The 22,888-nt window shown below is 45.3% G+C and overlaps 1 protein-coding gene across 4 annotated transcripts in view; it reads left to right on the top strand.

Annotated features, from left to right (window-relative positions):
• Window positions 1-22,888, top strand: part of LOC138287177 (uncharacterized) — a 228,397-nt gene that overhangs the window by 30,504 nt on the left and 175,005 nt on the right. For all 4 annotated transcript variants that reach the window (XM_069227542.1, XM_069227540.1, XM_069227545.1 and 1 more), the window contains 2 exons: window positions 3,077-3,176; window positions 13,613-14,845. In XM_069227542.1, the coding sequence (XP_069083643.1) occupies window positions 3,083-3,176; window positions 13,613-14,845 (1,327 nt within the window). In that variant the 5' untranslated portion in view covers window positions 3,077-3,082. The remainder of the gene's footprint in view (window positions 1-3,076; window positions 3,177-13,612; window positions 14,846-22,888) is intronic.

Genomic DNA, 22,888 nt, shown 5'->3' with positions numbered 1-22,888 from the left:
TTGAATCCTTCCTCTGTTTCCTGTTAAAGGGGGAGGTCTCATTTTGTCCCCCCTCTGATCCCCAGCATGGGCGAGGTGGGCTTTCAGCCTCCTAGCCCAGCAGGCCCACTGTCATTGGGGTCACCTTCGGGAGCTGCTCCTCACCTGACCCTCGATCTGATCCCAAATGTTCTGTGCCACTGCTGCTTGTCTCCGGGGCAAGCGTTCTCCAGCTATTGCTCATCGGGGTACCACTTGTCTGTTTCATGTCTTGGAGAGTTTTCAATTGAGCAGCCTTGATCTGTTCCTGTGTTGGGGTGTTTCCATTGTGGTTCTTTGGAGTCCTTGGCTTCCTAGTACATCGTTCCTCACCATCTCACCCGTCCGAAGGTCGTGGTGAATCCCCTACGCATCCAGCCTGTCCCATGCTTCCTGTAGGGATAGTAGAAAGTGTGCCTTCCCCCATGTTCCATCTTAAGTTTCGCCGGGTACATTAATGCATACTTTAGGTTCAGTTGTCGCAAGACTCTTTTGACTTGGATGTAGGCTCCCTGTTGTCTTTGGACCAAATTTGTGTAGTCCAGGTATATGATGATTTCCTGTTCTTCAACCTTCCAATGGCCCCTCTTTCTTATAGTCTCGAGCATCATATCGCGGAAGTTTATTAATCTCACTATTATGGGTCACGGAGGGGCTCCCGGCATGGAAGGGGTGCTGGAACCCTATGGACCTGTTCCACCAAGAGATGGTGTTCCTCCCAGCGCGATGTCGCTCAGCCAGGCTCTAATGTATACGTCCAATGACAGGCCTTCCACCCTCTCCGAGAACCCCACCAGACGTACATTATACCTCAGCATCCTCCAGTTTACCAGCCGTTGTCCTGCGTTCCCTGTCCATGATGGACATCTTTTGGATGGGATCTTTCACCTTTGGGACCATAGTCTATAGCATAACTTCCATCTCTTTGATTCTACCAGTTAATTTTGTTTGGTCCGCCTGGAGGAGGCCCACATCTTCCGCAAGTGCTGTGATCTGTGTCTCTAGGGCTGTTTTAATCTCTTTGATTGCCTCCAAGATTGTGGTTGTGTGTTGCACCAGGGCTGCAGATTCGCCCCAAACATCTTGTTGGGGTCCTGGAGGTGCGCCCTCTGTGGCCATCTCCTTGCCTCAGCGCTGCTTTCTGATGGTCGTCCCCTGCCGTGGACCCAGAGTATTGATTCAGTGATGACCCTTGCGGAGCACAAAGCCGGCATGCTGAGGGGGGAGAGAAAAGGTAAAGCGCCACTCAGGAGGTGCCCGAGGCCACCCACCCAATTCCTTGTGGTTACCTTGTCTGGCCCCTACTTCACCGCGTGGTCCCCACCAACTGGTACCTCCAGGCGCAGAGGCTTTCAGGCACCGCCTTTCGACAAGCTACAAGCAATTAATGTCATCAAAATGGGGAGTGGGGGGTATCTCCATCTGGGATCCCTCAGGCCCGCTAATCATTGCCTGCTGCCACTGCAGTCCCCCCATCACCCCCAAACTCCTTACCGGCCTTAAATATGTTCTGCTTCTGCACCTTAGTGGGGGAGATTATTGCACCGCTTTTGAGGCCCCCCGGCAGCTTCCGCTTCTTTTAGGGCTTCACCTCTCTTGTCTCTGTGGGGCAACTTCCCAGGTGATTCAACCAAGGAAGAGTTAATGAGGCACTGGCTTCTCTCTCGTTGTGCCCTGTGTGCTGCTGATCGGGCTAGAGGGGTGGGGGAGAACTTTCCCTGGTGAAGCTGGGTTCCTCCGCTCTCTGTGGCCGACACATGACCCCGCGTGCAATCGTTGGGGGGAGGCTTGGGGGGCGGTCTTCCTATCCCTGAGTTGCTGTCTCCTGGCTGCCTCAGCTGGGCCGTGCTGAGAAAATGGTGGGCACCGTACCTCCCAGGCCTCTGTTTCCTCTCCGCGGGATGATTTCCCTGCTGATCAAGTACGGCCGGCGAGGCTCTGATTCCCCTCCACTGGTGTCACTTCAGCTTGTGGATGAGGGGAAGCCTTCCCAGCTGCTGCTCAGGTGTGCCACTCACTCAACCAGTCCACCTTTTGGCCTCCATTATGTGGCCCTGCTGGTCTCCTCTCTGACATCCGAGCTGCAAGCTGCGAATCCCGACACCGGCTCTACACCCTCACCGGCATTGGAGACCCAAGGAGGAGGATGGGGTTGGCACTCAAGCTCTTGGGCTCCATTGAGCCTGTATCAGGATATTTACCCCTTTTATCTGACTCCATTTCCAGCTTGGCCACGCCCCCTGAATGTTTCTCTCGATGTTTTTTTCACAATTGTAGTTGTCAAGTCAGATGTTTTTATTGATTAATATAACAATAAATAAAGTTACCAGAATCAAAATGTAAAGCCAAATGTACAAATAATAAGACGATAAAATCTATTTCAGGAAATATTTTATAAAATTAAATACATTATAACACGCTCTAACTTGGGGGAGACCTTACAAAATTCAGCATTTCATCTATACCTGTTATGCCACATTTTAGATACAACGAAGTTATATAGTGACGATGCCCTGCTGAGACTGCAGGACAAATACTGAGTATATATTTTAAGTCTTGATCCCTCGATGACACAAATCACACAGTCCTGTGGAATTATACCAGCTGCTTTTATAGGCATTAAGAGGAATCACCCAATATCTGATTAACAATATAGTCCCTCTTACGTTCTAGGCTTCTGACCATTTCTGTTGAATACTCCCTAATAGCATTCCTGTGGTCTTCGGCATTGTGTATGGTAGGAGTCCTTTCAGGGATAGTTTCATCAACATAAGACATTGCTCTCATTGGAAATCAATTTTAATGCAATGCACGCTACTTAAGGTGGCAACTGAATGCCATCTTTGTCAATCTCTCTCTGTAAAAGTGCGACTGCATCGCACCAGAGCTGATGTATTAGTGTGTAATCTCTTTGTCTTATATTTTACTTGAAAGCTGCTATAGGAGAAAATAGTAAGGAACATGTACACAAAGAAGGAAACCAAAAAACTAGGAAAATAATTTTGAGAAATAGATCCTATTTATTGAATTATTTATGATGTATTTGATTTTCCAACAGATACAAATGGAGCACCTCTCAAACACATTTTTCACTGCTATGATGCAAGACATGATAGGACAGTATACTGGACCTCCGAAACCTGCCCCTGAAACTCCAGGTACTGTAATGTTATGAACATGTTTGAGGGGGGCATATCTTTTAAAACAACACCCTTTGTATTAATGTAATTCACTGAAGTTGCTAACTGCATTATTAATACATAGTGAACAGTATTAGCATAAAAAGATTAAAAGGAAGACATAAATGTGAGCAAAACGGACAAGATGTTTATAATTATAGGGCTTTAGTAGCACAGGCAAGCTGCCTGATGAAAGAGTGAAGTCATCCAGTGTTTGAGTATTTAAGTATGTAAAGGTCAGTATGGGATAGGAAGAATAGGAGCAATGTTACATGTGAAACACCATCTCATTTGCGAAATGTTTCTTTTTTATCAGTGTTGTTTTTATTTAATTCTGCTTGAAATATTCAAATGTAACAAGAACAGAAATGAGCACTTTGCTTGAAGTGCATTGCACACAACTACATTTGTCGAGAAAAATATACTTTGAGAAAGCGTCACATAAATTATACTTATTTTCAGAATATGACTTACAACATAGTAAGCATTTACAACAGCTTCATTCATTCTGCCCATGGCTTATCAAATTTGACATAGTAATAGTAAGCGGACGCAACTATAAGGTCTAACCTTTTGACTTGTTTAAATTAATATTGTAAAGTTTTGTAACACACTGATAAACTATTCATTAATAATAGAGAATCAGTAAAGAATGCACCATGACCAATTTGGCCACGAATAACCACACCTTTGGTATCATTTAGAAAGTTTATTTCCCTATATTAACAACGCTAAGGTCACAAAAATCAGTCTCAACATCAAATGATAAAGATAAAGAAACATCACAGGCTGCCCATATCGCATAAAGAATCTTAACTTGAACTATCAGTTGATAGTCATAAATAAACACCTCACTAACCTCAGATTAGCATTAGAATGTTTGGCTTCAATCCAAAATTTTAGTCACTCTAATTTGGAAAACATCTAACTATGGCGCTATCAAAACAGCAGCAGTATTACAATGGTTCCAGTTGGTACCTGAAAACAAAAGACAAATAATAATGCACAGATTAAACATAGTTACCCATCCCTAAGGAAAGTCAGCAGCACAGCTTCGACTTCATCAGGGGGACAACAGAGTCAGCATCAGGATAGGAGTAGGGTAAGAATTTGGACTATAGGATCACTAAGCCATCAGATCATAAGTTCAGCAGTGAACAAACAAAATAAGCTCAGAAACTAATAAACCACCAAAACGTCAGTAGACTCACTGTAAAGCATGAAATGTCAGAGTGACAAATCACCATAAGAATCTGTCAGCTTGCATCTTAGAGGAAGTAACCCAACTAACCTCAGTGAACAGATCATTGTTAAAATACATCCATATTTTCTATTTGTCAAAAGCATCAGGCGAAAAGAATTATCCAATTACAAATACATTAGAGATCAGAAAAATATATTCAACAGACATCCGCACATCTAGGTTTGTTTCTTTTCTGTTTGCGTACATCCAGTCAATATAATAAGAATCAACTTGTGTATTCTTCTGTTCATCATCAGAGAGTTGTTCTTTTCCATTACCAAATATGCTATGAATCAACAGTTGCAGCGATATAGAAACATTCTTGGGTTATGCAATATCTCATCAAAAGAAATGCATTTCATTAATTACCACATAACGTTTTTCAGTGCTTTGGCAGACGCTCAATTCGACTTTAGCTGTGGCCTTGCAGTTAGCTTAAGCAAAGTTCATATTATTTTTCTGCAAGTATGACAGAGTAATGCATTCTCAAGCATATATAAACTCCTAATTCATATTAATACATTATTAATTAACCATCCCAATACACTATGGTGGCCAATTAAGTAGGCACATTATGAGTCACACATTAATTTCCATGTTAATTACATCTTATATGTTAAGTCAAATATAGGAATACATGTAAAAATCAGTAACAATAATTTCAGCTCACAATCCCTCCTCTGATGACTATATGTGTCATCACATCTATATTTTAAATACATTTATTTTATTATACATATTTTCTAACATTTTGATTCTCTTACATTTTTATGTAATCTTGTCTTCCTTGAATTTCTCCCATATAATCTTTACAATTGAAATTCTACCCTCCTCTGATTCTTTTCAAATCTTCCCCTTTTGATCACTTTGTACAATTTGCATATTCCCCATATTCCAATTAAACAAATCACTATTATTGAAACCCCTTGTATTATTTTCATTACCGTTCTTTTTCCCAGGTCGCCAATCCAGTTTCCCACAGCAGTAATCCCTTTGCTAGCTTTTTCTCAAACTGAGCTCAGTTCTTTTAATTCAGTTTCATCTTTTGTTATATTGTTATCAAGATTCTAACTGCTTTACTGTTGTCCAGTATATATGGGAACAACAATGACGCAGACCTTATAATTTACCAACTCTGCCTTCTTTTGCTAAGAGGATGTCTAACACAAGGCGGTTCTGAAGAGTCATAGCTCTTACCGCAGTCATCTCTGTATCCAAAAGGATAATGGCTTCTGAATAACCTGACAACATCTTAGCCACAATTGTAGACAACCGTCGAATTTTAGTTGCATTTAGAACAACTCCTACTGAGGAATTATCACTCCAAATACGTCTCCAACAATGCTAGAAACGGATTCTCGCTTTTCTCTCTTGTGTTGTAATTCAGTCATTTAAGGTAACTCACTCAAGTCCTCAAGTTGGTACATTTTCAGGAAGACTATTGCCAAATAACATGTGCCATACCATCCTTTAGGAAGACTGTAATATTCATTTTTCCCACAGATATAATCAACTCCAGGCACTGCTGGATCTTGACCACTCAACATAAATGTCTATTTATACTCAAACAAAAACTCATGTCTACATTCACTCGTTCCCACAAATATCTGATCAACCCTAGATTGTGGCCTGTATATACACAAAGCTTTCCTATGTGTTGTGCATCTAAAGTTAGTCTCCCTTGTTTAGTAATGTCAGTGTATGCATAGTAAATTCCAGGACTACGTGAAACTAATCCCTTAGCTTTGTTTGCTCTTCTCCTATCTTCTGTGTAATCTAAAAAGCTTTTTCTAAGGGTGAAAGTAAACAGGTTAGGATGTCTGGCATTCTTACTTTTTTTGTTTTTTAGAACATAAGCTACTTACAAGCAGGACAGGTATTGCCGCATGTCCCGGAGGAGGCCCATACCATCATCTCCCAAGCCATTGCTGATGGGAGTGATGCGGCTAAATTCACGATTCGTTGTGGACTGAACTCACTGGGCAGATCGGTTGTGTTGACGGTGGCCTTGAGGCGCCACGCCTGGATGAGGAAGTCTGGCTTTTCGGGGATGTCCAACAGTGTCTCATGGACATGCCCTTTGATGGCACCTGTCTCTTTGGAGACAAAGCGGACTTAGCGATCAAGAGGTTCAAGGAGTCCTGGGCTATGGCTCGGGCCCTTGGCCTCGCGGCCTCCCCCTCGCCCAACACAGTCCGCTTTTCTCCCCTTTTGTGGTCACGGGTGGGGCTCCCTGTCGCGTCCTTTCCCTGCCAACCACTGAGCCATACAGGTACTCTGCCACTGTGCGGCCGGGGACGCAGAATCCCACAGGCCCGTGGAACAGGGTACCAGAGGTTTGCCCTGTCCACCCCCGCCCCTGCACATCCTACCAACCCTCTAAGTCCGTTCCACCATCTATGATCAGTTGGGTGCAGGATCCGCCATCACTTGCCCCACTGGGAATCCATCTCGAAGGACAGGTGGGTTTTGCAAATAGTCCAAAGAGGCTACTCCCTCCCTTTGGAGACTGCCCCTTTGGCCAAATCTGGCACTTGTCCACAAGGCCGTCGTGGCTCTCTTGTCACTGCGCTAGAAGTAGGTTGAGGTTGTTATTTCTGTTACTTTCTGTTTCCCAAAAAGGACAAGGGCCTACGTCCCATCTTAGACATTCAGGCTCGCAATCTCTTCCTCAAGAAGAGGTTCAGAATACTCACTCTGACTCAGGTCCTATCTGCGTGGACCCATGAGACTAGATGGTAGCATTGGACTTGCAGGATGCTTTCTTCCTTATACCCGTCTTGCCTATTCACAGAGACACTACTTGCAATTCGTAGTAGGTCACAAGCACTTTCAATTTACTGTGCTCCCCTTCTGCCTTACCAGCGCCCCTCAGGTGTTAACAAAAGTGATGGCGGTGGTTGCTGCTCATCTGTGCAGGTTAGGGGTTTGTCTTCCCCTACCTCGACGACTGGCTGTTGAAGGTAAACACGCTCCAGAAAGATGTCTCCCAGATTTAGACTACGGCAAACCTTCTGCACTCATGTGGTTCACTATAAACATGCCAAAGTCACACCTGACTCCTCAGACTCTCCCTTTTATCGGAGCTGTTCTGGACACAGTGCAGTTTCATGCCTATCCTTCTAGGCTAAGTGGGGTTGTGGACTCGTTGTCAAGAGGCTCTGCACCTCTGGACGTGGCTGGAACATTAGGGCATAATCCTGGTAGTTCACCATCTGGCGGGCTCGCTGAATGTCAGAGCAGACAAACTCAGCTGTCTATGCATAGTCGATCATGAATGGCGTCTCCATCCGGAAGTGATGCAAGGCCTCTTTCAGCAGTGGGGAGAGTCTTGGTTAGATCTGTTCGCCTCCACATAGAATGTGCAATGTCAACTGTTTTGTGCGTTGGAGTTTCCAAGGTGGCACTCGCTCTGCGACGCTTTTCATGTCAAGTGGAACTTGAGCCTCCATTACGCCTTCCTGTCTATACCACTTCTGCCCAGAGTTCTGAAGATCAAGAGAGACCCAAGTAATCTTTTTGTCTCCGAACTGGGCACCAAGAGTATGATATCCAGAGCTACTGAGCATGGCTACGGATCCTCCGATCAGACTGCCCCTTCGGGAGGATCTTCTGTCACAGCAGTAGGGGACGGTCAATCACCCAAACCTCTCTAGTCTCTGCCTTCTTTAGTGGAGATAGAGCGGTGGCAGTTGACCGCTTTCAACCTTCTGCCCAAAGTCTCTGATGTTATTCTGGCAGTCAGGCGTCCCTCCACCAAAACTGTATACGCCTATTGTTGGCATACATTTGTGGCATGGTGTACCAGCAAGTTTGATGATCCCCTTTCTGCATCTCTCTTGGAGTTAATATTGTTAATTCTTTATTTAGCCCAGCAGGGCTCTGCTTTGGGCAACCCTTAAGGGTTACTTATCAGCCATTTTAGCCTTTTTTAGATTGCCAGACCAAACTTCCTTATTCAAATCTCCCATTGTTGGAAGGTTCCTTAAGGGGCTCACTCATTTGTTTCCTGCAACCCTGCTTGTTATGCCCCAGTGAGACTTGAACCTGGGCCTAACTTAACTTATGTGTGCCCCTTTTGAGTTGCTGCACAATTGTCCCCTGGGGCTCCGAACAATCAAGACTGCTTTTCTTATTGTCATCACTCCTGCTCGCTGAGTAATTGAGCTTCAAGCTCTTACTTCCAAGCTACCATTTTTGTCTGACAAAGTAGTGCTCTGTACAAGCGCCTGCTTCCTTCCTAAGGTTGTTACGCCTTTTTACGTAGGACAGTTCATCACTTTGCCTACTTTTTACGCATCCCCACGTCCCTCTCATGAAGAGGAGAGACTCCACCGTCTGGATACAAAAAGAGCATTGGTGTTTTACTTCTGTCATACTAAAGATTTCCAGGTGGACTATCAACTCTTTGTTGGATATGTGGGTATGAAGAAAGGGAAGGCAGTGCAGAAGTGTACCATCTTGCGATGAGTACTGCTGTGCATCAACATGCGCTATGCTTTGGCAAAGAAGCAACCCCCTGAGGGCTTGCGTGTGTACTCCACCAGAGCAACTGCTGCCACCACAGCGTTAGCATGTGGAGTTCCTGTCCTGGATTTCCGTCAGGCAGCAACATGGGCATCCCTGCACATGTTCACTAAAGTTACTGCTTGGACAGTCACGTCCACAGAGATGACTACTTTGGCCGTTCGGTCCTGTAGGACTTTCTAATATGATCTTGGTTCGCAGCCCATTGCCAAGGATGGTATTGCTTGGGTACCTATTCTAAGATAAGGAATCTGCAGCTAGAAGTCTCTATCAGATGAACAAGTTACTTACCTTCGTGATGATTTATCTGTTAGAGACATATTCTTGTTACAGATTCCTTACTGAACCGCCCATCCTCCCCTCACTGCGAATTGATTTCTAGGGTCAGGGATTCCTTTTTTAGGGCCCTAGTTCTGGCACACCATTCTCAGTGTTCTTCATGGCTCCGCGCTATTGATGTGGAAAGTTGTGAAAAGAAAGTGACTTCAGCCCGCCGGGGTAGCACCTATAAATGACCGCAACGTCATCACGGCAACCACAAGGCCAACCACACATGCAGAGTCGACCGATGTCACCTGACTGCTCAAAGAAAAATCTCTGGATCCAGTCTGACGCATGGGGGAAATTCTAAGGTAAGGCATCTGCAACTAGAATATGTCTCTACCAGATAAATTGTTACAGAAGGCAAGTAACTTGTTCGTATAGGAGAAATAAAATGTTATCTCAGCCTGCTTTACTTTGGATGCCCTCCTTCCTTTGACCATTTACAGAGATGAGACCTAATGAAGTGATGTTTTAATGTACCCTCTGCAGTTAAAGATTGCTGTCCAAAGTAAGGCTGATTCAAGAATGAAATAGTACAATATTGTATATTTTGTAACTCCTAATTACCTTTGGAGTGAGAAGGGTGGCCTGATGCACACGATATGAAGTTGTTTGGAGGTGCTGAAGTTCTAAAGGAAAATTGAGGTGGTGTTGCCACTAGCATTTGAACCTAAGATGATATTGCTTTATACATGGGCAAATAGTGAGTCACACTGATTCTTTAAAACAGTTACTGTTTCAGGTTTGGAATAGGATGAAGTTATTTATTGAGGGCCACCTGTACAAATATTAGGTTTTGCGACTCGCAAAACCTGATGTACAGCAGTGTCAATGACACTGTTTGCGATTCCCATTGGGGTCGCAAATGACCTACCTCATAAATAATAATGAGGGACCCATTCCTGTTTGCAAATAAGTTAGCACCAATTCGAAATTGGTGCTAACTGCGATTTCTTTTTGACCGCATTCATGGTCACAAAGCAATCATACAACACTCTGTGACTCGCAATTAGGAAGGGAATGCCCATTCCTAATTGCATCTTGCAAAACTATTTTGCGATTTGGTAAATAGATTACTGAATAGCAAAATGGGGTTTGTACATACCAAATGCTTTTTTCTTGTCGCAAATGGCCCGATTCTGCTAATCGGTCCGTTTGCGTCAAGAAAAAAGACTTACATCTGGACCCCAAGTGTCAAAGTTGAAGGAAGTTAATCCATCTAGTACAGCACTGGTTGAAAATAAAAAGAGACAGAATATTTTATAACAATAGTGCTCATGCAAGCAAATATCACAAGAATTGGGTTCCTTGTGCCCCAGATTGAAATATCTACTATCACAAAGGTCATTATCACATGATTGATGAGCCATTAGTAGGAAGCTGGCCTGGTGTGTGGTGAACACCTATGGTGTTATCACCCTATACCAGGTCCAGTTTTCCCCCATTAGTGAAGTGTAGGAGCCAGCACTCTCTGGAGGTAGCTGTGGATGAGCAGCCAAGACTTTTCTAGGAGACATGCAAAGCTTAGGCAATACCATTACAGTCACACAGCACTATCGCATATGAAAGAAACACACAGTGTTACAAAAATAAAGGTACTTTATTCTTGTAACACAAATACTAGAATACTGAATAGGTAATCCCCCAACTGGAGGTACGTAAACACACTATTATATACACACTAGCAATCAGTAAAGAGCAAAGAAAGCAATAAGCATTGGCAAAAGTATAGGTAAACAATGAGGGCCCTAGGGGAGGGCCAAACCATATACTAAAAAAGTGGAATACAAAAACCAGTCCCCACCCAAGGAAGTAGAATCAGTAGAAGGGAGCTGGAGGAACTAGGGATCCAAACAGGTAAGTACCATAGTGACCTCCAGCGACCAGGACAGCTAACAGGAGGACTTTGGAAAAGGATTATGCAAGTCCCAACCAAGATTGGAAGAACCCAAAGGTGGATCCTGACAGAAGAATGTCAGCAGTGCAGCACAGGAGATGAAGAGAAGTCCCAGAAGGGATGCAAGTGATGTCCCATGTCAGCGGTCGAAATGCAGTTGCGTTAGTGGTGCTGGAAAACCACCAACAAGCCTTGGCAAATGCAAGAGAATGAGAAGAAGGTTTGCAAGGCTGAAGAGGACCAGCAAGGTCCAGGGGGCTCGACCCAAGGAGGGGAGTCCGGGGTGACCCTCAGCAGCTTGGAGAGTCACAAGAAGAGAAGTCAGCCCCCACAGGCAACCCACTGGCAGCAGGCACAAAAGTCGCAGTGAGGTCCACCAAGCACACCTGAAGAGGAGCCCCACGTCACTGAAACAGCAGGCAGGAGACTGTGCTTTGTAGGAAGGAGTGGTGGAGGTCCCGTGGAGGAGGATCAAAAAAGCCTTGGTAGATGCAAGAATCGAGGTTACCGTCTCCCAAGTTGGACAGCTAGTAGAGAGGACCAAGAAGACCACTCTAGACCACCACCTGTGATGCAGGATCCATGCAGTACCAGAGGAGAGCAGATCCACGTAGATCCACGCAGCTGGTCTCTGCATGCAGTGCCTGCAAATGCAGGGGAGTGACTCCTTCACTCTTACGGAGATTCCTTCTTACTTCTTGTGCAGGCTGAAGACTCGTCGTCCTCAGAGGATGCACAGCTGGGGGGAAATGTTGCAGTTGCTGGAAGGAGCCGGAGAAACTATGTTGCAGAGTGGAGTCATTGCTGGAGTTGCAGATTGTCAGTTTGTGGAGGGTCCAATTGCAGTCCCAATGGCCAGAAGATGAAGTAAACGATGCAGAGGAGTCCCGCTGGAATCTTGCATGTTGAATCTGAGGACCCACCCAAGAGTGAGACCCTAGATAGCCCAGGGAGGGCGATTGGTCACCTAGCGGGGTGACTACCTATCAAGAGGTGGCGTGACATTACCTACCTGACTTGGCCACTCAGATGCTTCCACAGGCCTCTGACCACCTTGGATTCAAGATAGCTTTCCTTTGTCCAGTTTTGCATTGGAGGAGGGACTGGGGGTTCTTTACTGGTGCAAACCGATTTATGCAAGGAAGGCACCAATGTACCCTTCAAAGCATACCAGTGGCTTGGGGAGGCTACCCCTCCCAAGCCATGTAACACCTATTTCCAAGGGAGAGGGTGTTAAATCCCTCTCCCACAGGAAGTACTTTGTTCTGCCTTCCTCTGGCTGAGCTGGTCAAGCAGCAGGAGGGCAGAAACCTGTCTGAGGTGTGGCAACAGCACGGGTGGCCTGGAAAACCCCAGAAGACTGGTAGGGCAATGCTGGGGGTCCTCTTAGGAGCCCCCCGAGGTGCATGGAATCATACTTCCAATTCTGGCAATAGTATTGGGGTGTGATTCCGACATGTTTGATGTCAAACATGTCCAGGTTCGGAGTTACCATTATGGATCTGGACATGGGTAGTTGTGTCCAGTACACGGGGGGTGTAAAATGGCTTCCCCGTACTTATGAAGTCCAGTGCAATGGAGCTGGAGTTCGTAGGGGGACCTCTGCTCATGCAAGCTTTCCCTCACACACAAGTACATGCACCCTGCCCTCTCTGCTAGGTGGGCCTACCATAGGGGTGACTTACAGTGACCTGGTGCAGTGAGCTTTAGTGAAAGGGTGCATGCACCTTTTCACACAGGATGCAATGGCAGGCCTGCAGCCACATTTTGCATAGGCTCCCATGGGTGGCACAACACATGTTTCAGCCCCTGGCGCCCCAATGCCCTGGGTACCCAAGTACCATATACTGGGGACTTGTATGGGGGCACCAGTGTGCTAATTGTCGGGTGTGCAAAGTCCTAAGCAAACAAATTTAGAGAGAGAACACAATCGCTGGGGTGCTGGTTAGCAGGATCCCAGTGAAAACGGTCAAAGCATACTGATAGCAAGCAAAAAGTGGGGGTAACCATGCCAAAAATAGGATACTTTCCTACACCATTTGTCACTAGTTTGAGTGAGCAAAATACTGTTGATTATTTTAGTGAATTGTATCGTTCTAATGATCCATCACGCTATCCTCCTTTATTACTTTTGGTATGCATAAATGTTTTGAGGAATAATCAGATAAAATGATCCATCAAAAATTAACAGACTTGTTTTCAGCGAATAACTTAAAAAGCCACAAGTTGTCCATTTCTGAACACTAATTCTTTGATTGTACCATATATTTGATGCCGCATTATGCCCAGTGCACAAGGTATTTTAGAACATTTACCACTCTTATCACTTTCTGTCTCATGATTTTAACACTTTTTACACGTCCTTATTTAAATATGACCTTTTTTATGTCATGTCTGATTTTCCTCTCTACTTTCTGTGACCAGATCCATCAAAACCACAAGCACAAACGCACACAGCGGAAGTTCAAAATCAGGTTGGATATTACTATGACAGTTCCATGCCCATCAAAAGAGAAGATCCCAAAGTAGGGGCTACGTTGCCTGACTACACTGATGGCCAGAGATCTGGTGGATTTCCCAAGAACCACGAGCAACCTCCGAGCAGTGCCTATTGGCTAAGGCCTCCACCTGGTTTAAACGACAGCCGATCTACCCAACAAGGCCAGTGGCAGTACAGTGGTGACTCGACTCTGCCTATTGGACTCACAAGCATTCCGGCTCAACAAGGAAATCAAATAGGGCTTGGTAATGGGAAGGAAAGCCTGTTTCATTGGATAAATGATAAAGGTTGTACTGGTAGTCGACTTATGATGAACCAAGAAGCCTTAATGCACACAATGGGTGATGAAATGATGAGGGTTAAAAAAGAACAGAGTCTCCAGAGACTTAAAGATATGATAAAAGAAGAGGACTTTACTGCCAAATTTGGGGCTCAGTTAGTAAATTGGGCTGACTTGTCTGTTGGACATGTCTTTGGAAATGACCGTTCATGCTACAATCTACACACTGAAACCTTCAGTAATATGCTTATGGCATTCAAGTGTACCCTCATGAAAGAGCACCGGAAATACTTCTACTCAACAGTAGAACCAGGCTTGAGTCACCCAGGATTCAAGCGGCCCAAGTTGGATGACGACTTCATGGATATGTTTCTCGACAAGCAGGATTCGGAGGCCAAAATCAATTTCCTGCAAAGCATAAACCCTCTGAATAATTACCTGGAGAATATTCAGCACTTAATGTTGATGGCAAATGTACCCTTATTTCTGGCCTGTAATAATTTTGAAGTGAACCCTCTGACTGCAGCAAGCAGTTCCACTGACCTGCTGGTTGCTCTTAAAAGGACAATTTTGCTGTGTCGCCGTTCCTTGGTCCTCTATGGGCAGACCTTTGCATTCATTTCTGCTATGAGGCAGGAAAAGATCTTGGATGCATTAGATCTGAAAGGAAAGCCTCCTCCTCCTCCTTCACACTATCCAAACTTAGAAGATGAGTTTTTGTTTGGAAAAGACTATTTAACAGAACTTCGAATAAATGAATTACGACACTGGAAGAAAAAAGATAAGTTCCCTACTATGAATAAACCTGATTCTCCTGCTACACAGGAAGAACTGAAGAGGTTGCCTCAGGACACCCTAAAGGACGTACCTGCCCATGGTGAGTGTACATTGCATGTTTGTGGCCCTAATATTCTTGGTAATTTGTAACTTCTATTTTTAAGAAAAATGCTTGTTCTCATGTTGGAGCTGTTTGCTTTGTTCATATAATAAATGTGTCAGCTTTACTTTGTTCTACCGGTTTCCACTTCCTGTATTTCTGAATTGAGTATGAAGGGGGATCACCTTCTAATTCTGGCTTTGCCCTCTCATCTGAAAATGTGTCCCTAAATGCCATTATAAGTTCTTTCTGCTGCTGTGTGGCTCTGTCTGCCTCTTTTGGAGGCGATGAGTGCCCATATTTTAGTTTGCACTGTGTTTTTAGGTTTGAGCATGTTACCCACCTTCCTCAGAGTGAGACATGTTCATTATAAGAAACATAATTGTATTAGCTTGAATAGAGTAACCAAGGGCTTATGTTTTTTAAAGGGAAGTGGCTCTCCTACCTTTCCCCCAGGGCCTTTTTTAATGAAAGGGGAAGGCTTTGTATTTCTTTAAGGGGAAGAGGACTACACTTGCCCCCTCTCCCCGGATCAACCCCCCCCCCAAGCCAAAATGTTAGGGTCAAGCCTGTGATAGCATGTGCCAGCACATGCGTATCGCTAGCGAGATGCTGATAGGGGCTTGGAGCGCACCCGTGGCCTATCATTTGTTGGCTTGCGTGGCACTCTTCTTTACAGCATTGTAACTAGTCATTGGAGGCCATATCATCATTCGCTTTCCCGTCCGTGGAGCACGGACCAAGCACTGATTGACTCAACTTAATCAGTGTTGTCTGCTGCTCCCGACATGATTGAGGTACTATTTTGTTCATTTACCTTTTAGTGCCCATAACTAGGCTCATAACTAGCAAAAACGTGCCCAGCAGGACAAACAAAACTGCAAGCTTGTATTTTCCATAGTTAACTTTTTTATTTTGCCAAGTCTTCTTTTCTCAATTTGCACTCATGTTTTGTGCTATTCTCAAAAGATGACTATTGTATTGTTCTAAATATAACAAAGCACTTTTTTTTTCTTGTGTTTAATTTTTGAAATTATACTTTAACACATAATCGTGCAGTATGCCCCAATTCACCCCACTCCAATCCAATCTGGCCCACTCCAATCCAAACCACTCACTCCAGTCCACCACATTCCAATCCTCCCGACCCACCCCACTCTGCCCCACTCCAGTCCAAAACAATCTGCCCCACTCCAATCCATAAAAAAGTGCCCCACTCCAACACAGCAATCCAAAACAATCTGCCCATCTCCAATCCACAAAAATCTGACACACTGCAACCCAAAACAATCTTCCCTGCTCCAATCCACCCCACTCCAATCTAGTCCACCTCACCACGATCCATCCCACTTTAATCTGCCCCAGTCTAAAACAATCTACCCCACTCAATTCAAAATAGTCTGTTCCAATCCAAAACCGTCTGCCCCACTCCAATACAAAACAATCTAACCGCTCCAATTCCCCCACTCCAGTCCAATCTACCCCACTTCAATGTGCCTCACTCTAATCCTAGACAATCCAAATCAATCTGCCCCACTCCAATCTAATCCGCCCCACTCCAATCCACCCTAGTCCAATCTAATCCACCTCTCCACGATCCATCCCACTTCAGTCTGCTCCAGTCTAAAACAATCTGCCCAACTCAATGCAAAAATAGTCTGTTCCATTCCAATACAAAACAGCCTGCCCTGCTCCAATTCCCCCACTGATAAACCAATCCACCCCACTTCAATGTGCCTCACTCCAATCCTAAACAATCCAAAACAGTCTGTCCCGCTCCAATTTCCCCATCCACTTCAGTGCAATCCATCCTACTTCAGTGTGTCCCACTTCCAATCCAAAACAATCTGCTCCACTCCAATCTGCCACAGTCCAATTCAAAATAGTTTGCCCCACTCCAATCTGCCACAGTCCGATTCAAAACAGTTTGCCCTACTCCATTACAAAACAGTCTGTCCCACTTCAGTCCAAAACCATCTGTTCCACTACAGTCTGCTCCAATACAATCCAAAACAATCTGCCCCATTATAATCCAAAGCAATCTGCCCCATTACAATCTGCTCCAATCCAAAACAAACTATCCCACTCCAGTCAGAAGCAATCTGCACCACTCCAGTCCAAAACGATCTGCCCTACTCTAATCTAAAACAATCTGCCCCACTCCAATCCAAAACGATCTGCCCTACTCTAATCTAAAACAATCTGCCACACTCCAATCCAAAATAATCTGCTCACTCCAATCTGGAAAGTACAATGCCCCTAGCCCAATCCAATTGCCCCCACTACAGTTGCCCCAGTCCAATCCAGTCACCCCCACTCCAGTCCACCACACTCCAATCCAGTCCACCTCACCACAGTGGACCCCACTCTAATCCATCCCACTCCAGTCTGACCCACTCCATTCCGCCCCACCCCAATCCCAAACAATCTGCCCTACTCCAATCCAATCTGCTTCACTCCAATCCATAACAGTCCCCCCTACTCCATTCCATGACAGTCTGCCCCACTTCAATCCAAAACAATATGCTCCAATCCAAACCACCTTAATCCAACCCGCCCCCTACCCACACCAGTTCAACAAACCTACACCAGTCCAATCCACTGTACACCAATCCAATCCACCCCACTTAATCCAATCCACACCACCCCATTCCAATTCACCCCACTCCAGTCCACCTCTCTCCAGTCAAATAAATCCAATCCACCCCACTCCTCCCCACTCCATTCTAATCCACCCCACTCCAATTCACCTCACTCAAAACCACCCCACCCAATTCAATCCACCCCGCGCTATAACTTTTCAGTCCAGTACACCCACCCCGATACAACCTAATCACCCCACTCCAATCCACCTCACCCCATTTAATCCCTTTCATCCCATTTCAATCCACCCCACTTTACTCAATCCACCCCACTCCAGTCCACCCCACTCCAGTCCACCCCACTCCAGTCCACCCCACTCCAATTCACCCCACTCCACCCCACTCTACTCAAATCCACCCCACTCTACTCAAATCCACCCCACTCCACTTCAGTCCACCCCACTACCTCAGTCCACTCCTGCCCACTTCATCCTATTCCACCCCACACCATCACACTCTCTGCCACTGAACCTTTGAACTGTACTCTTCCACTCAACTCTACGACACTCTACTCCCCCCTACAACACTGTACTCCCCTACTCCACTCTGCAACACTCCATGCCTCTAACTTTTAGCCATGCTGCAGCCACACTGATGTACAACATGGCAAAAACACATTATCAAAGCCAAAAGCGCTTGTATAAGTGAGAAATATTGGTTTGCCAATGCTCGTTTAAAGGTGGGCACCCTGGTGCTCACCCAGGGCACCCACCATATAATTGTTGTGGGCTGCTGGGCCCCAATGCCCCATTGGCCCCAGCCAGCTCCCTGCATGCAGCGGGATCTGGCATTGCTCCCATCCACTGAGAGCAGCTAATTATGCTGCTCTTTTTCAGGACAGGAGCAATCTCTTGAGCTTTTTCCTTGCCCACATCAGTGCGGGAAGGGAAACCAATTAGCTTTCTGCTCCCACCAGGCAGGAGCACTTTTTAAGTTGCCGCCTGATGGAAGCAGACTTGGTGTTTGCTCTCGCTTAGTGGGAGTATAAAAAATGCTTCCACCAGGTAAGAGCAAACACAGGTTTCACTGCCTGTGCCGGCGCCCCGGGTAGGTGGGGTTCTCCGAGACATACCTAGTGAACCTGTCCTGGGAGACTGGGTCTCTGAGACCATTATTGGCTCAGGGAGGAGGGCCGCATTAGGGGGTGGGCTCCCAGGGCCTTTCAAGGCTCTAGGAGAGGGGCTGCGCAGACCCTCTCCCAATATAAACTAATTTTGGCCCTGGGGGGCCTCTGGAGGCTTGAGGAGGCACAGCCCACCTCTCCATATAAACTACTTTTTGCTCTGGGGTGGGCTACCTAGAGCCTCTGGATGCTCGGAGAGGTGGGGTAAACGACCCCCCTCCCCATATAAGCCCAAGTTTGCTTCCTGGGACCTCTGGAGGCTGGGGCGGGGTCGGGCAGCCCTACTCCTGACTATGAGTATAGTATCGGGGACAGGCTTTCCAGGTCATAAACACAGTAAATACAGCCGGCATCCATTGTGTGGTTTTTTTCTGATTTTGTAGGATCACTGCATTTGTTGCTGATTTTCTCTTCGTCTCGTCCCCCCCACCCCCCTTCCTTTTTTGGCCCCATAAGGTCCCCCACCCCCCCACCCCACCCCTGGCATAGTAGGGATCAGTGTATCCCTATCCTGCCCTCTTATATATTTATACTTTTTAACATGTTAATAAGAGGGGGACTAAGTCCCCAAGTCCTTTAATGGCTGCCAGCTGCATTTTTCTCATGTTCTCAGTCAGAGTGCTCGCTCCCGCCAGGGTCCGACTTCCACAGTAGCGAGATGCTCAAGGGAATTAAAGCTTCCTGGGCCAATAAGACAGCTTTATGTTTAGATTGACGCACCCGCAAGTGTCTCAAGAGTCTCTCGCGGACCCAACCATCCAGATATACATTTATGTATCAACCTTAATTTCTCAAAAACTGGTGAACAAGTGTATACCTAATCACAACAAGCACAATTTGCAGACCAAGATCTAGCTTCGTGCCAAATTTAGTGTAATTCTGTCCAGCAGTATTTGCTGTAGCATGCCTTAAAGATGTCTATGGAAAAGACATGGGGATTTTGCATGTTTGACCCCCCCCCCCATTTGTTCTCAGCCCGACTTGACGGATCACCCGGAAACTCTCCATGCACAAACTAGTCAAAAAGAAGCACCTTTTTGCAAATCTACGTGGAGATTCGTCAAACTGTGCCAAAGTTATTAGCAGCACAAAAAAAGCTTTTCCTATAGAACAGCTGACCTACTTATAACTACCTAGTGGCGCCTGCCACTAGGTTATACATACATTCCCTGTAATCTTAGTTTTTTTCAGTGACGTTATAGTTGAGAAATAGAATTTTAAAAAACTTTAGAAACTCACGAAAAAAACAAAGGTTACAGGAACATTATATTTAGGTTCAGATTTTGCACACACAAAACCATTGAAATTCAGCAGTTATAGTTATCTCAAGGTAACTATAACTCGCGCCCCGACATGGACATTTTTCTCATTATTAATTATGAGTTAATTTTATTGCAAATGTTGCAGTGATATTATCAATTATGTCATATACGTCATGACTGATGTAATATATTGGGTAATTAGCAGTGCATGAGGAGGGCGTGAGTTAAAGTTACCTTAGGGCAGGAGTTATAGTTACTTTAGATGAATATAACTGCTGAATTTCTGTGGTTTTGTGCATGTAAAATCTGAACCTAACTATAATGTCCCTATAACCTGTGTTGCGCAGTGGAATAGAGTAGAGTGTGGTACAGTAAGGTAGAGTGGAGTGAATAGACTGTCATAGAGTTGGGTGGCATACTGTAGCGTGGAGTGGCGTAGAGTGGTGTGCAGTGGAGAAGTGTCAGAATTTATTAACTGGGGTGAAGCGGTGTAGATGTAGTGTTGTTAAGTGGTACATATTAAAGTAGAGTGTTGTATAGTGGCATTGATATGAGTACGTTGTTGTACAGTGTAGTGCTATACAGTAGAGGTTAGTGTGGTACAGTGATGGGCTGTAAACTGTTGAGTGGATTACGATGTTGAGCGAAGTACAGTGGAGTGGAGTGGAGTAGTGTAGAGTGGAATAGTCCAGAGTAGAGTATCATACAGTGGAGTAGCATACAGTGGAATAGTGTACAGAGGAGTGGTGTTGAATGGAGTGTTGTACAGTGCAATAGTGCACTGTGGAGTGGTTTTCAGTGGAACTGTACAATAGCAGACATTGAAATAGTGTATAGGGGAGTAGTGTGGAGGGGCATACATTGGAGTAGCGCACAGTGGAGTGGCATATGGTGGTGTGGTGTACAGTGGAATAGCATACAGTTCCGTTGGGTAGAGTTGAGTAGCATAGAGTCGAAAAGGATAGAGTTGAGTGGTGTAGTTTTTAGTTGAGCACAGTGGAGTGGCGTACAGTGGGATGTTTTAGAACAGAGTGACATACAGCAGAATAGTATAGTGGAGTGAAATACCGTGGAGTGGTGTAGAATGAAGTGGCGAGAGTGGAGCTACATACAGTGAAATAGCATAGACTGGAGTAGAGTGGGATGGAATGGTGTGGAGCGGTATAGAGTGGATTGAGTTAGTCGGTTGAAATGAGATACATTGGAATAGCATAGAGTGGAGTAGTGTTCAGTGAAATGGCAAAGACTGAAGTGTGGTACAGTGGAGTGGCATAGAGTGGACTGACATAGAGCGGAGTTGCATTGAGTTGACTGGAGTGCAATACAGCGTAGTGGTGTACAGTGGAATAGCGTGGAGTGATTTGGAGTGAGGTGACATACAGTGGAGTAGTGTATAATGGAGTGAGGTAGAGCACAGTAGTGTACATTGGAGTGGTGTAGAGTGGAATACCGTAAAGGGGAGTGTTGAAGAGTTGAGTAGACTAGTGGCATACAGTGTAGTAGCGTACTGTGGAGTGTTGTTGAGTGTAGTGGCGTGAACTGTGGAGTGTTGTTGAGTGTAGTGGTGTGAACTGTGTCACAGTGGAAGAGCATAGAGTGTAGTAGCATAGATTAGAGTTGTGTACAATGTAAAATTATACAGTAGAGTGGCATAGAGTGGAAAAGTGTGGTGTCCTAGAGTGAAGTTGCGTACAGTGAAATACCAGAGTGGAATGTGGTATTCGAAACAGATGTAACTTGAAAGTCGGTGAACGGTTGTAGTTGTAATGTGGCATGAATATAGATTATGTGATGTAAATAGTAATCATAGGTAGTATGTGCAAGTAGTGTTACACTTATAAGTGTTAAAATACTTAGTTACATATTGTGCAGCAGTATATCTTGGTAAGTTTGTGGCGCATGCCGATGAGAAAGCAGTATCTGATTGACTAATGGCTGACTTTACAAATAATAAAAAGCACCAATGTCGCACACAGCACACATTTACTGCATTCTGCATTTCGCTGCCTTCTGAGATAGGTCCTTAGATTAGGTAAGTAGTAGGTTTTATTGTTGTCTGTACATAGTACTACTTTATTGACCCCTTCAGTGCAGAGGACGGCTACAAGCAGTCGTCCACACTGGGTCTCGTTTGCTGAGGGTGGCTCCAGGCTGTCCTCACACAGTCAGAAAATTGATCACCAGAGGGATTTATTTTTATTTATTTTATCTTCGGTAGCTATGGAAGAGCTTCCCAAGCTCACAGGGTTCTCTCTCAAATGACGATCAGCTCTCTGGCATAATTTCAGAGAGAGTGAATCACTACTTCAGCACTCAGAGAGGCATATCTCAGCCACTCGAGCACTGAAACACACGGTAGAGGTATTGGACGTAAGGGTAAAATCTCCTCTTTCCAATGGTACCGTTCTCTAATGGATTGGGAATTGCCACCCACTCCACTAGACACAAGCACTTTTGGTTTTGAGGTGGGGACTGCCCCCTTGAAATGGGCTAGTACTCCACCCTCGCCTGGGCCCAAGTCTTTTAGTGACCCCCCTCCCTTCAAGGTAAATTGGAGGTTCTAACTCCTAGAAGTCTTTTCTACCCCCTGGTGGGGTACAAAAAGTCTATTAGATCACCAGGGATTATGTTTGGACGTAGGAGCGCCCACCTGCCCTGGCAATAGGCCAATGCTCCTCCCTACCCCAGACCTAAATGTCTTTCTGCCAGCTTGGGGGCATTTTGGAGGTTATTACCTCCAATCTGCCCTGGGGGGTGGTAGGACAGAAAGGCCGCTAAACACCAGGAAAACAATCTAACAAAGGAGTTGATACCCATGCGCATGTCAGAGAGGAGGAGTCACTCGATCCCGTGACTCCAGAAAAGACTTCTTTGAAGAAAAACAACTTGTAACACTCCGGGCCCAACACTAGATGGCAGACCTAATGCATAGCATGTGAATCTGCATGCCACGAACAGATGTACACTGGGTAAGTGACATTTTCCATATCTCCTACTGGTAGTTATAGTTAGGACC

The sequence above is a fragment of the Pleurodeles waltl genome, chromosome 1_1, assembly GCF_031143425.1.
Source record: "Pleurodeles waltl isolate 20211129_DDA chromosome 1_1, aPleWal1.hap1.20221129, whole genome shotgun sequence".
Classification (NCBI taxonomy): Eukaryota; Metazoa; Chordata; class Amphibia; order Caudata; family Salamandridae; genus Pleurodeles; species Pleurodeles waltl.
Note: the sequence above shows the minus strand (reverse complement) of the source record. Positions and strands in the feature narration are given on the sequence as shown.